General features: G+C 38.5%; 1 protein-coding gene across 4 annotated transcripts in view; it reads left to right on the top strand.

Annotated features, from left to right (window-relative positions):
• ARFIP1 (ADP-ribosylation factor interacting protein 1) overlaps positions 1-12,503 on the top strand; it is a 186,634-nt gene extending 174,131 nt beyond the window's left edge. For 2 of the 4 annotated variants that reach the window (XM_006884465.1, XM_006884468.1), the window contains one exon: positions 11,910-12,503. In XM_006884465.1, coding sequence (XP_006884527.1) covers positions 11,910-12,065 — 156 coding nt within the window. In that variant the 3' untranslated portion in view covers positions 12,066-12,503. The remainder of the gene's footprint in view (positions 1-11,909) is intronic. The other 2 variants (XM_006884467.1, XM_006884466.1) reach the window with 1 other exon arrangement.
• The last annotated feature ends 2,238 nt before the right edge of the window (positions 12,504-14,741 follow it).

Below are 14,741 nucleotides of genomic sequence, written 5' to 3'. Positions count from 1 at the left end.
TTGAATCAGAACCTACTCATAGCTGACCTGCCAGCAGGATTTCAGAGGCTGTAAATTGTACGAAAGGAGATAACCCGTCTTTCTCCTACAGAGCAGCTAGCTGTTGGATTCAGAGCACATTTAGGTTTGCAGTGCAACTCTTTACCACTAGGACAGCAGAGATTCCTAAGGAGTTTGTCAGACATTATAATTCATTGATTACATTAAAAAGTGGAATTTTTTTTATATTTTAAAGCAAAATGTCCTTGAAAAATTGTATGAAAAAACAATATGATGTGCAATCTTCACAGAAATAAAAAATCTTTAAACCGTTATTTTTAAGTAATTGAGCGATGACAGTGTTTTACAGCTTGTTTTGCTTTGCCTATCAATGCCTGTAGCTATATTGTTGTTGTTATTGTTGATTGCCATCAAGTAGAGCACGACTCATAGCGACCCTCTGAACAAAAGGCCTGAAGCCTTTCTGTAACTATCATCATTTATCAAAGTAGCTATAAGTTGTCCATTTCACTACTGGATGGTATTCTCATAAAGAGACATTCTGTAAATAAAATTTGGAATCTGTTTTTTAAGCCTAAAACAAAGTGCGGCTTTGAACATAATTATACATACCTCAGGTGGTCTGTAGGAAATTGAGCTGCCAAGCCATATGTTGTGCCTCTTTGGCAGTTCAAATCCATCATTGGCTCCTCAGGAGAAATAGGGGCAGTCTTCTGTGCTACTTACAGCCCCTGAAAATCCAGTGGAGGGTCAGTGAGGAGTGGGTTCAGACTTGACAGCAACAAGTTGGAGTTCATGGGCACATTTACAAGTTTCTGTAGGACAGATTTTAGAAAGAATTGTCCCATATACTATATGCATCTTTCATCTTACTATATATATACCGTATAGAATATGCAGCTTTCAAAAGTAATTTTGTAATTGTTATACCAGTTAACAGTGTATATGATGCCCTTATTGGTGACAGAGCAGTGTGAACCCACCAGTGACTCCATGGACGAAGTCATGGCAGCCTTCTTCTGTAAGGATTACAGCCTCGGAAGCCTTGTGGGAAATTCTGCTCCATCAGTGTTGTTATGAGTTGGAATCAGCTTGGTGGCAATGGGTTTTAAGTTCAATGTAGAGAGTTTACAGTAGCATCCCATGTTAGTTTTCATTTGCATCTTCTGTTTTCTAATGAGATTGGGTATCTTTTCAGATAATTAGTGATCTTATTTCTTCCAACTATGAAACGCACATTTACATTTTCTCCCCATTTTAATTTAATTTTATTTTAGTTTGTAGGGATTCTTTATCTTTTCAATTCTTTTCGCTTGTTCTAGAAATTCTTTTCTTGTTAAGATCATGCAGGACATTTTCTCTCCTCTGTAAAAACATCTTGGCCTCTGTATTTTTGACCACTCACCAACTGTCTACCCCCTAGAAGGGACATTTACACTGGTAACTGGTGATTGTGAGCTCAGTTTTAGAAAAGATTGTGATATAGTAAGATCAAATAAGAGGTAGCTAAACTATTTTATTTAAATAATTTATTCTTATTGCCTTGCATGTTGCCAGAGATATTTGTTCCTGAACTCCAACCTCACCTGTGTAAGAAGACATGAACTCTGGTGGTAGCCTTCATTAGAATAGCTCTGTGTTTTCTTGGTAGATGCTGAGGCAGGTGGATTTTTAATATTAGACTGACTTAAAGGACGGCTCCCATCCAGTGGTGCTGTAGAAGAAAGGCTTGTCAGTCAGCTTCTGGGAAGATGGCTGCTGGGACCAGCCCTGGAGTTTTTCTATGCTCTTCACACCCACCGTGAGGCTGCCAGGGGACAGAAACAGCTTGGTGGCAGTGAGTGTGGTTTGGAGTTTTGTTTGTTTAAAAATGTTTTCTGTCAACTTAGAGCAAGAAGACTAATAGGAATTAATCAGAATTCTGGATTAGGATGTAGGAAACCCTTTACATGTAATACTGGTAACCTAAAATGGTCTTCTTCTTGTTGTGTTATTTAGAGTTGGAACCACCCCATAGCTGACCCTCTGGTGGGCTTTCAGAGTCAGTTAATTACACGAGAAGAGATTGCCCATCCTTCTCTCATGGTGGCCTCAAACCATGTGCCGTTAGAATTGCAGCACCGCATCTTGCCACTAGGCCACCAGAGCTCAATAAATGAATAATTTGAAGCACCAGAGAGATACTTAATTGCTCCAAGGGAGAAAGATGATAGGCAGTCTCTTCTCATGTGATTTACAGCATCTGGAAACCCTCTGTAAGGCCAGGTGTAGGCTGGATCCTACTCTGTGGGGCATAGCAACTTGTACTTGAAAAATATATACATTTTGGAAGCACAGAACCATGAAGTTGGAAGGGGACACTTGGAATTTTATTTGAGATGACCTTTTAATACAGGAATTATTTCTGATCATTTTCTGCCTTTGGCCAGAAGGACTGTGTGAGATAGGCAGTGTTGCTAGTCAAGTGTACCCCTGCAATCTTTATTTTAATTACTACTGTTTCACAAAATTTACTTAGCACATACTCTTTTTTTCCTGTTGTACTAAAATAAATTTCCCATGATTTCCTGTTTTCTCACAAGTCAGTAAATTGTTAAATATTTGAAATTTTTCTTTTATTAATAAAAGTCAATGTAGTTTGGAGATTTGACAGTAAAATAGATAAACCTATACCACCAAGACTGAGTACTTATTACATGTCAGAAAATATGCATGATAATATTTCATGAACTAACAGCCCTACAGTTTTAATTTGATAGTGGTATCTCAATAAATGGATAAAGATTTTTCCAAAATAGCTTGCCTCCAGAAATTCTATGAACTTGGAGAAACGAAATGTTATGCAGTTGTACAGATATTTCGTTCATAGGGTCGCTATGAGTCATCTATGACTCAACGGCACTTTATAACAACAAAAAGCAAGTTAGAAGTAACCAGTGCATGCTGTCATGAAGCTAACTGCGAAGTGTCAAAGCTAGGATTGGAGCCTCTACCTCCTAATTTCTTTCCTTCCAAGAAGGGATCTTAGCATGGAGCTCACTTGCACCTAACCAAGGTGGTGTGAATGGTTAACACTCAGTAGTTCACTAGAGTGCCGGTGATTTGTGTTTACCCAGGGGTATCTCTGAAGACAGACAACGTGCTTCCAGAGAGCCAGCCATCAGAGCCTAGGCAGCACCTCTCTCCCCTGCTGTACATGGGATCGCCATGAGATAAACTCAACAGCAGCATTTTTAATGATGAGGATATTTTAGTCATGATTTGAGTGAATAACAAATATTAAAAATGGACAGCTTGGGCCAGTGATGAGAGTCAAATTATAACTAATGCAATTATTAGATCTTCCTGGAAAGTAATTTTTTATTTCTCCCCTGGAAGTAGAAGCTTTCAAAGATATGGACTATATTTTGTCTGTTTGGTGTTGGGGTGTTGGTTGGGTTTTGTTGTTGTTTTGTTTTTGACATACTGTACTATGTTTACTCCAAACCTACAAGTAGAACTTGGGGCTGAAGTTATGCCTCTCATTTGATTCATTTCTCTTTCTCAGTTTTTCAAATTCATTCTCACCATTCCCAGATATAAGCCTTTCTTCCATTCTTTTACTTCCTACTTATCCTTTCTTCTTTGTGTTACCCTCTTTTCTTTTCCATTATTCCTCCTTTTCCTGATATTTTCTGTAGCTTCCCACTCCCTCCCCCCCCCAAAATTGTGAGGATCCCGCATTCTTAGTACTACCTACTTCCTGCCACGTAGCTAACCACTCAAACTTAGTGGCTTAGAACAGCAGTGATGGATTATCCTTAGGGTTTTGTAGTTTCACTGGGGATGGCTTCTGCTGGTTTCGCTTTCCACTGCAGGGCCTGCTGGTTACCAGCCATAGCTGGCATTGGCTGGGGCTCCTGGTGGGTTTTCATTTATGAGGAGGCTAAGTGGTGGCAATAGTAGTCCAAGAGCCCCCTTACTTATGAGGCCCAAACTTTTACATTAAATTACCAAGCATCGTTTTCCTTTTAGATTTTGTCATTGTTGTTACTGTTAGATGTCACCAAGTCAGATATGACTCATAGAGAGAGACTCTGTGCCATCAATTTCTGACACATTCAGGCCCTTTGTGACATCCACTGTCCATGTCTTTGAGAGGCTTCCTCTCCTTTGCTGTCCTTTTTGTAGAGTATATAGTATGTGAATACTGAAAGGATTGATTAATTGCAGATCATTATAGTGACCTTCCGTCACAGTACTTAACCTTCTAACCTGCCCTCTTTTCTCACTCCTGATAACACATGCAGGAAACTCTGGTGACCAATATAAGGGTCTTTGTTGTGCTCCCAAATCAAAGGCAGGTGATTCAACCCTCCAGCTGCTCTGAGGAAAATAGATGGGCAGTATCCTCTCATGCCATTTACAGCCTACGAAAACTGGGTGATCAGCTGGGAGTTGGTTCCAGTTCAACAATGAGTTTGGGGTTTTTTTGTGCATGTGAATCCCGTTTCCCTAGTCCTTGTCTCTAGACTGAGGCTCCGTATCCTTCTGTATATCCACCATATTTGAGAACAGAGGGGAGGAAGTGAAGACAGTCCTGTCCCAGTACCCTTCTCTCAGGCTTCGTTGGAAAAAAGTGCTATACTTCCACAAACCCTTTTTTTAAGGAAAAAAAAGGTAATCTGGTGTTATTGTACCATTTATCATGCTAATTGTCATTTCCTGCTCCCCCATGCCTTATTTATCGCTATATTCCTTGTACAAAGTCAGACATGTAGTGTTAGATAGGATTTTTGTCTGTGTGTTGTTGTTGTTGTTGTTGTTGTTGTTGTTGTTGTTGTTATCTTTGTGTCCAAAACCCTAAAGCTTCCACTTGAAAAGATTTGCAGGCCTTAAATATGTCTGATCAGATAAGTTTTTAATTTGTACAGACATGTTTTAATTTTCGTTGTTTCTTGCTTGACAGTCCTCTTAGACCACATTCTTGCTGTTGTTATGTACCATCGAATCAGAACTGAGTCATAGCTGATGCTCCAGCAAGTTTTCAGAGGCTGAAAATCATACGGAAGGAGATTACCTGTCTTTCTTCCACAGAGAGACTGCAGATTCAAACCAAGTGCTGTTAGGTTAGCAGCACAGCTAACAGAAACTCTTATTTTGGTCCAAGGAAGAAAACAAATTTTCTTTGGTTTCAACAGTTTTTAGGAGAATCAGCCGTGCCAGAGCCCTGAGGATTGAAAAGTTAATTCCATGGACATCTACAGTTTGGGCTGCTGGACAAAAATTATGTTTACTTCCTCTCTCATTGGTTTTAGCTCCCATAGCATCAAAGACATTTGGTGGGGTTCTCTTCTCTTCCCACAGAAATACAGTTTATATGGAGAAATAATCATAATTAAAACAAGGTTCAAGGCACCACTTTGCTTGCAGTGTGATGATGCTTAGCTGTGATACGGGCCTGGATCACTGATCTAGCAGGCTCAGATCTGTGTGGGTTTGGCCCTGGTTGCTACGCAAGATGTCAACTAGCCTCTAAACCATGTTCATTTTCCTTTATTCCCATTCCTCAGAATAGCAATAGAACAGGAAATGTGAGCACAGTTCAGAGGCCAGCTGACCCTTTAATACCCATTTCTCTCCCTGAACCCCACTTTCTCCCAAGTTGGCACCTTTTAGTATCCTTATTTTCTAAGTGAAGAAACTGAAGTACAGAAATAGTAGGTGATGTCCAAGATTCCAAGGTAGTCTGCGTGCAGATGCCTGGAAGAACAGTGGGTCCACAAGTGCCTGGGACCCAGAACAGTCACCTCCTGAGTCTGAAGAGTACAACTTTCCTCTTTCAACCAGATACTTTTTTGCAGTCTGGACTTTACCATGTTGGGAGGCAGGGTTGTGCAAGGGAGAATGCACAGGGCAGAGTCACAAGACTTAAGTTTTAGTTCTAATGCTGTATCTCACTCACTCATCTGACATAGAAAATCCCTTAGTACTCTTCTGGGTCTCAGTTTCTTCTATATGCAAAACTAGATGGTTATTATAATCAATGAAGATTCCTCAAATCTAAAATTTCCGTTCTTAAATGATGATTTTTTTTCCCCACCCCCAGTATTAAATTGGGAAGCGAGCTATGCCTCTTCATAAGCTGTAGTGTCACCTTCACATGGAATGTTACACCTTTCCATCTTCACGCTTATATAAGAGCCCACAGTTACTGCCCTGAACCATTCCAAACCATCTTATAAAAACAGGCTCAGGAAGATTCTTTTTCAGGAAAGCAGCTTTGTTAATTCTTTTGTGATGTCATAGTTCTATTTACTAAACCAGCTGGTCGAGTGAAGTGACTCAGATGTTTGAAAATGTGAGAGGGTGCAGTAGATGTTGGTGTTTCATGAAGCTTAGTTAAATGCTGATTAAAATCACAAATGAAACCAGATTTAAATTCTTTACACAGCTTAATATTACTTGCAAATCCTAGTGACCTACAGTAGTACGCTTTACTGAAATATTTCCGTTTCATTAGTAAAAGTCTTTTTTCCAGTTACGTGTATTCAGTATTTTTAAGGATCTCAGATAATATAAGAAAATACAAAGACAAATACCCAGCATTTCTTCATTCAAAACATCACTATTCTTAGCTCCTCTACCAAAGTATATCCACATTTCACTTAAGCCTGCTGCCAAGGTCAGTGCCAACCCTTAGTGACCCTATAGGATGGAGCAGAACTGCCATAGAATTTTCAAAATGGTAATCATTACAGTAGTACGCTGTCACAGCTTTCTCCTGCGAGGCAGCTTGTTCTTTCAGACTGCCACCCTTTCCATTTGAACCAAGTATTTAACCACAGGGCCAACAGAGCTCTTTCCTTCCAGCCTTACCCCTGCGAGTCACCTCATCTAAGCCACCAACCTCCCTCGCCCGGGCCACCACAGCACCCTCATAACTTGTGCAGTGCTTGCACCCAATGCTTCCAACAGTTCATTTTCCACTGAGCAGGAGACATTATCCACCCTCCAGTCACCTACAGACACTGTTGGTTTTTTTGTTGTTGTTATGTGCCATCAAGTCAGAGCTAGCTCCTTGCTGACCCTCCAGCAGGTTTTCAGAGACTATAAACCATATGGGAAGAGATTTCCCAGCTTTCTCCCAAGTAGGCATCTTTTAGTATCCTTATTTTCCAGGTGAAGAAACTGAGGTACAGAAATAGTAGGTGATGTCCAAGATTCCAAACTCTATGCTTTAGGCCATTGTCTTGTATGCCTCTCAAATGAATGCATTTCCTTTATATATGAGTATATACATACTCATGCATTCAGAAATAGAAAGGAGATCAAGCCTTACATTTTGGTCACTCGTTTTTTAAATTTTCCTTTCAAATTATACCTTAGCAGATCATTTTGCTTTTTCATGCTTCTCTGTTTTTACCCCTTTGGGGATTTGTTTAATAGTTAGAGGTTTTTTTAGGTGGAGAAATGCCTTTTTTTCTTGATGGTATGGATTTTGAATTGGAGATTTCTTTTATGTTAATGTCAGCTAAGTGAAAAGGGAAATAAATTATGGAACTAAAAGGAGACTTTTCACTTTTCCCAAGAACTCTTTAGTACTTCTTAAGTTTTATAATCTTAAGCATGCTTTTATTTTTTTATGCTTTCTAAAGAGTTACTAATAGCTATTGAATGATCCAGGAAGCATCAAAAGAAGATGGAAGGAGTACATAAAGTCCTTGTACCAAAAAAGAATTGACTGACGCAGAAGAATTTCACAAAATAGCATATAACCAAGAGGCAGTGATAATAAAGGAGGAAGTTCAAGCTGCTCTGAAGGACTTGGAAAGGAAAAAAACAAAAAACAAGGCCCCAGGGATTGATAGAGTACCAATTTACATATTTCAATAAACAGATGAAGCCCTGGATGCACTCACAATACTGTGCCAAGAAATCTGGGGGACAACTACCTGGCCAAATGACCGGAAGGGATTCATATTTATTGCCATTAAAAAAAAAAAATTAACCTGACAGAGTGGAAATTAACAAAAAATATCACTCATAATGCACACAAGCAAGATCCTACTGAAGATTATGAACAATTGGAACAGTATATTATTGGCAGAGAACGACCAGACATGCAAATGGGATTTAGAAGAGGCTGTGGCACTAGAGACATTATAGCCAAAGTTGGATGGGTCTTAGCTGAAAGCAGAGAGTATCAGAGAAATGTCTATCTGTGTTTTATTGACTATTCAAAGACATTTATTTGATTGTGTGGATCACAACAGACTGTGGCTAACCTTGAGAAGAAAGGGAATCCCAGAACACTTGATTGTGCAAAACCTATACTTGGATCAGGAAGCAGTCATCAGAACAGAGCAAGAAAACATTGCATGGTTCAAAATTAGTAAAGGACTGCGTCAAAGATACATTTTATTTCCATACCTTGTCAATCTATATGCAAAATAGATCATTCAGGAGGCTGGACTTTATGAAGAGGAATGTTACCATCATGATTGGAGAACTCATCAACAACCTGCATTATGCAGATGACATAACCTCACTGAAACTGAGGAGCACTGTGGTAGTCTTCACTATGGATTGAAGCTCAAAATAAAAAAAACAAAAACAAATATTCTTACCACTGAGCTAATTGGCAGATGAAGAAGAGATTGAGATTATTAACAATTTCAGCTTGCTTGGTTCCACAGTCAACACTCTGGCACCAGCAGTCAGGAAATCAGAAGGCAAACTGAATTAGGAAAAGCTGTCAGAGACCTCTGTGTGCTGAAGAACCACAATGTCAGTCTAGAGGTTAAAGTGCACTTGATCCAAGCTATTGTCTTCAGTTTCTTGCTATGCATCAGAAAGCTGGACAGTGACTAAGGATGATAGCAGAAGAATTGATGCCTTTGAGTGGTGGTGGTGCTGGAGAAGAGTGTTCAACATACCTTGCACCACCAACAGCACAAAAAGGTCTGTCACAGAAAGGGTAAAATCAAGCTGCTCCTTGAAGGCAAGGATTTTGAAGCTCCGTCTCACATAAATTGGGCACTTTGGCAGGAGGGAACCAGTCCTTGGAGAAGGACATCATGTTTGGAAGGGCCTCAAAAGAGATGAACTGACACAGTAACAGGGGTAATAGGAATAGGTGTGTCAGAGACCATTAGATTGGCTCAGGATGGAGTAGAGTTTAAAGGTACTGTACATAAGGTCACTGTGAGTCACAAACAACTTGTTGGTACGTAACAACAAACTGTTATTTCTTTTATTGAGGTAGAGAGGAGAAAAATAACTGAAGAGAATCTGTATAATAAAATGAACACAGGTATCATATATAAAATTTTGTGTCATGTTTTTCACTTAGCATATTTAAGACATTTCCACATCATTAAATTTTTTTTTAAACTCAGTTTTCATGATCAATAATAGTGTATTGGATCAGAATGTATTTTATCCTTTCTGGTCAAATATCTTTCTGTAATATTTAAAAACCTCATGAAACAACTGTGTTCACAAGTCTTAGTGACACCTTGACAGCTTCCTTAAGGAAGAGCCATACAGTAGATGTCACTTTGTTACAGCATCTCTTAATAGAAGATATAAGCAAATGAAAATAACAGATAATCGTATGAGCTTAGAGTAAGTTGATTGTCTGGGCAACACTTGTAGCCATTTTCCTATTTTCACAAAGAAATACAGTATTTTAAAGTATCCATCCTACTTTGATAGTGAGCACAGTCTCAATGCTTCCATACTTAGTTTCTAGTAAATAGTGTGACTAGAGCAAAACAAAGACCATCCAACAGAGTGTGGAAATTTTTGAACAATATTACAATGAAATATGCAGCTGGAGTCAGAAAATCAAAAGGGCTGAACTCACTCAGCATTTCTTAAGCTCAAGGAACTGAAGAACAAATTCAAACCTCGAGTTGCTACAATCAGGGATGCTTTAGGCAGAATGTTAAATGATCCAGGAGGTATCAAAAGAAGATGGAAAGAGTATACAGAGTCACTTTACCAAAAGGAATTGGCAGACACAAGAATTTAATGAAACAACATATGAGCAAGAGCCTGTGGTGATGAAGGAAGAAGTTCAAGCTGCTTTGAAGGAATTAGCAAAAAATAATGCCCCAGGAATAGATGGTATACCAATTGACATATTTCAACTAACAGATACTGTCCTAGATGTGCTCACCAAGCTGTGTTAAGAAATCTGGAGGACAACCACTTGACCAACTAACTTGAAGAGATCTATATTTGTTCCCATCCCAAAGAAAGGTGACCCAAGACTGTGGAAATTATTGAACAATATCATTGATGTCACATGCAAGCAAGATTCTACTGAAGATTATCCAAAAACAACAGGAACAGCACATCAACAGAGAACTGACTGAAGTTCAGGCTGGCTTTAGAAGGGGTCGTGGTACTAGGGATACTTAACTAATGTTAGATGGATCTTAGCTGAAAGCAGGAAATAGCAGAGGAATGTCTATCTGTGTTTCATTGATTATGCAAAGGCGTTTGTCTGTGTGGACCATAACAAACTGTGGCTGATTCTGAAAAGAATGGGAATCCCAGAACACTTGATCGTGCTAATGCAAAACCGATACTTGAACCAAGAGGCAGTTGTCAAAACTCAGAACAGAGCAAGGAAACACTGCATGGTTCAAAATTCGGAAGGGTGTGTGCTAGAGATGTGTACTAGCTCTACATCTTTTCAACCTCTGTGCAGAACAGATTATTCAGGAGGCTGGGCTGTGTGAGGAGAAGTGTGGCATCAGGATTGGTGGAAGGTCCATCAACAATCTGCATTTTGAAGATGACACAATCCTGCTTGCTGAAACTGAAGAGGACCTGGAGCACTTGCTGCAGAAGGTCAAGGACTGCAGCCTTCAGTATGAATTGAGGCTCAATGTCAAGAAGACAAAGATTCTAACCACTGGGCCTATTGGCAGCATCAGGACGGATGGTGAAGAGATTGAGATTGTTAACAGCTTTAGTTTGCTTGGCTCCACAGTCAACGCTCTTAGCACGAGCAGCCAGGAAATTAAAAGACATATTGCATTGGGAAAGTCTTCTGTTAGGGACCTCTTCAGAGTACTGAAGAACAGTGATGTCAGTCTGGAGACTAAGGCACGCCTGATACAGGCCATGGTCTTTTTAGTCACTTGCTATGAATCAGAGAGCTGGACAATGACTAGGGATGATAGAGAAGTGATGCCTTTGAGCTGTGGTGTTGGAGAAGAGTATTGAATATACCATGGACTGCTAGGAGAACATGTGTGTTTATCCTAGAGAGGGTTAAACCAGGCTGCTCCTTGGAGGCAAGGATTCTGAAGCTTTGAGTGACATATTTTGGACATGTTGCAAGTAGGGACCAGTCCTTGGACAGGAACGTTATGTTTGGGAGAGTGGAAGATCAGCACAGGAGAGGAAGACCCTCAATGAGGTGGATTGATTCAGGCACTGGAGTAATGAGGATAGGTGTGTCAGAGACAGTCGGATTGGCACAGGATAGAGCAGGGTTTAGGGCTCCTGTGTATAGGGTCACTATGGGTTGCAGGCAACTTGACACATAACAACAATTCTGTTTGCTATCTCATTGAATATACTTTGAAGAAGCATATAGTGATATTTTTAATTAATGCCCTCAATAATACTCTAAAATGGTTAGCAGAGTATCTTTAGCCTCCTAAACTGACCTGTTTTTAGACTCTTTTTTTCTCTCTTTTAATTGGAGGTGGGGGAGAGTGGAAAATTATCGAACACTTTGGGATCCTACAAGGCTGTGAACAGCGCCGTGTGTGCTTTATCATTATTAAAACAGCCTTTCTTCTGGGAGATTCATGGTTTAATTAAAGCCTATGATAAATCCCATTGCCTCATTTCTCTCTGTCACTAGTGTTAATCCTCGGTCTTTAACTCTGCTTTATCCACAGGTTAAAGTGTTACACAATCAGTTGGTCCTTTTCCACAATGCCATTGCCGCATACTTTGCTGGGAATCAGAAGCAGCTTGAACAGACACTTAAACAGTTCCACATCAAGTTAAAAACTCCTGGAGTAGATGCCCCGTCTTGGCTTGAAGAACAGTAATCCTACCTGGCGAAAGTCACACTTCTCTATTTCTAAACAAACCTAATCACAATTAAGCAGAGTTGGGGTGGCAACTGTTGTAGTGATTCTTGCACAAACAGCTTTAATTTTCCCTTTTTCATATTTTAACAATTGAACTGTTCAATTGGATAGGAATTTGAGTGGTTTTAATTTAAAGACAATTTGTATAATCTGGACACAATAATTTTCCTTCTGGAGAAATCCTTTTGTATGGTGAGGGTCAATGGGTATTTCTGTACATCTGAAAACATCCAATATAGATTTGCACTGAAAAGATAAAAATGTCAAGGTTTTTGGTCCTGGACATGAGGGCCGGTGGTAGCTTTTCCAAAGGGAGGTTTACATGATTTGTATCAACATCAGATATTTTGTATATGAATATATTAAACGTCTTTAAGAGATTCCTTTTCATGTATTGTCTTAAAGAAATAAAGAAACTATTTTGCAGAGTAAAATTCTATGGTGTTCCTGCAGCATCCACACAGAGGCAGCAGCTCTCATGAATGACTGGTTGACTTGTGGAGTTGTGGCAAATACCTTTTTAAAAATAAGTCTGTACCATAAGTCTGTAAGTTTGTGTAAACTTTTTTTAAAGATGCAGGAATCACACTGTCATTTTGTGAGATCTTGAAGCTTATGGATTTGCATTACCCAGAGTCATTGAATGGTTATGTTAGCAATTTCTTTTGATTCATAATGAAACTGTCTTAGGAAAATTTTATGACAGGTAGACTTGGGAATAGAGATTCTCAACAGTTTCTAGAGTAGAAATCTGAGCTTATAAAAATTAGTTTTGGGGTAAATTCCATTTTTATAGGAGTGTATTCCTAGACTGCTCTTACTGACTTCCATACGTAACAGTACCGTTTAAGCCTTAAATCACAGATATGTGCCTTCTCAGATACAGTAATTCTTGTTCAACCAATGTACATAATCCATAAAGAAACTTATTTCAAATAATGTTTAATGTGTCTCTTCCTTCCTCAGAAAGGAACATTGTGTAAAATTTTGGGTTTCTTTGTACTCATTAAACCATGTTTTGCTTAGAGTTCATGGTGAAATCAACTTTTGAGTTTGGGGGGGTTGGTTTGTTTTTCTTAATTCCTCTTGAGGAATAGAAACTGGGACTGTTGGGTTTTTGTTGTTTGGTTGTTTTATTTTTCATTTGGGCAACGGCAAGGAAATGTAGGGTAGTGTGATGGTAACACAAGAAGAGATGTGAAAGGCCAGTACCGTTGTAGTAGTTGAGGAACGTTGATTATGTGTTATGGGGTGATTTGTCCACCATGTGGTTCTGTCAGAAGTGTAACCTTTATTAAATGTAAAGTTCTTGTCATTTTTGTCATAGACATAAATTAATATTTTGAGAGTTGTCTTTCACACGTTTATTTCTTTTGTATTGAAATGAATTACTTAAAATTACCATTATACACAAATTTTGTGGACTGTAAGATTTGTTCTATATGTTCAGATGCCTTTTAGCTGGCTTTTTAATTAATATGCCTGTTTTCAGTGCTTAATGCAATGTAATGTGATTGTAAACCATAAACCCATTTTAAATCATTCCTTCCTGTATATTTGTACTCTGAGAGAGCCTTATTTTATTCTTGTGATAGTTCATTTACATTCCCCAGAATGTGCCTCTGGTGTGAATTTTGTATTCTTATTAAAAGTGTTTGCTGCAGTACCTTGTGTCCCTGGCTCTTCATAATTTAAAATGATAAGAAAATATTTTAGTATTCTGAAGACTTACAATTTGTCTTTTGAATCTTTAAAAACAACCACCAAAAAAATAATGTTCTAATATATACAGTTGTTTTATTTCAATAAGTTATTCTTTTCTTATAATTGGAATCTCTTCTGGGATTTGAACCTGACCAGTGTGATTATGTTTCTTTCAGTAACAACCTAAATATATTAATGATTCCTAGTAGTACAAAATAACTTTTTTTAAAAATAACATATTAACAAGTGAAACATTTACTTTGTTGGGGAAGTTATTCATATCCATTGCAAACAAAATTAGAAAATTTGTTGTTGTTGTTGTTGTTGTTGTTGTTGTTGTTGTTGTTAGGTGCCATCAAGTTAACTATGGCTCATAACAACCTTCTGATAGGAACCTCACCCTGTGCTGCACTTTTGTCACAGTCTCCACCTTGCTTGATTAAGGGTGTTGTTTTAGTCACCACAACATTAGTAGGCTAACAAAATAGGTTAAAAAAATCATTTCCCCCGTAATAGCACCACAGTAGACCTCCCCTGTCCTTATTGAAGATAACAAATATTTTCATAAGTCAAGAAAATAATGTATGGAACTACATTTATTCAGTGAAACCCCTGAAGTGAAATACTTTAGCTAGTAATTCTTTTGCATCATACAGTTTTCAATGAACACCCACTAATATGATTATTCATAGTCTTCTTTCCACCATTACTTTCTTCTTTTAGATTATGCTGTAACTAGAAGCCCCCTGAATATATATATCTCTCACACTTTTTTTAAACTTTTGATTGTGATTCTAATGAAAGATTACAGAATTACAGAACAAATTGGTTTTCTGTTCAACAATTAATCCATGCTTTATGGCATTGATTAAAAACCCCACAATATATGAACATCAAGAAAACAAAGATTCTCACCACTGGGCCAGTTGA

Source organism: Elephantulus edwardii, unplaced genomic scaffold (genome assembly GCF_000299155.1).
Source record: "Elephantulus edwardii isolate Elephantulus edwardi_28Jun2011 unplaced genomic scaffold, EleEdw1.0 scaffold00034, whole genome shotgun sequence".
In the NCBI taxonomy this organism is placed as follows: domain Eukaryota; kingdom Metazoa; phylum Chordata; class Mammalia; order Macroscelidea; family Macroscelididae; genus Elephantulus; species Elephantulus edwardii.
This window is presented reverse-complemented; position numbering and strand designations above follow the sequence as displayed.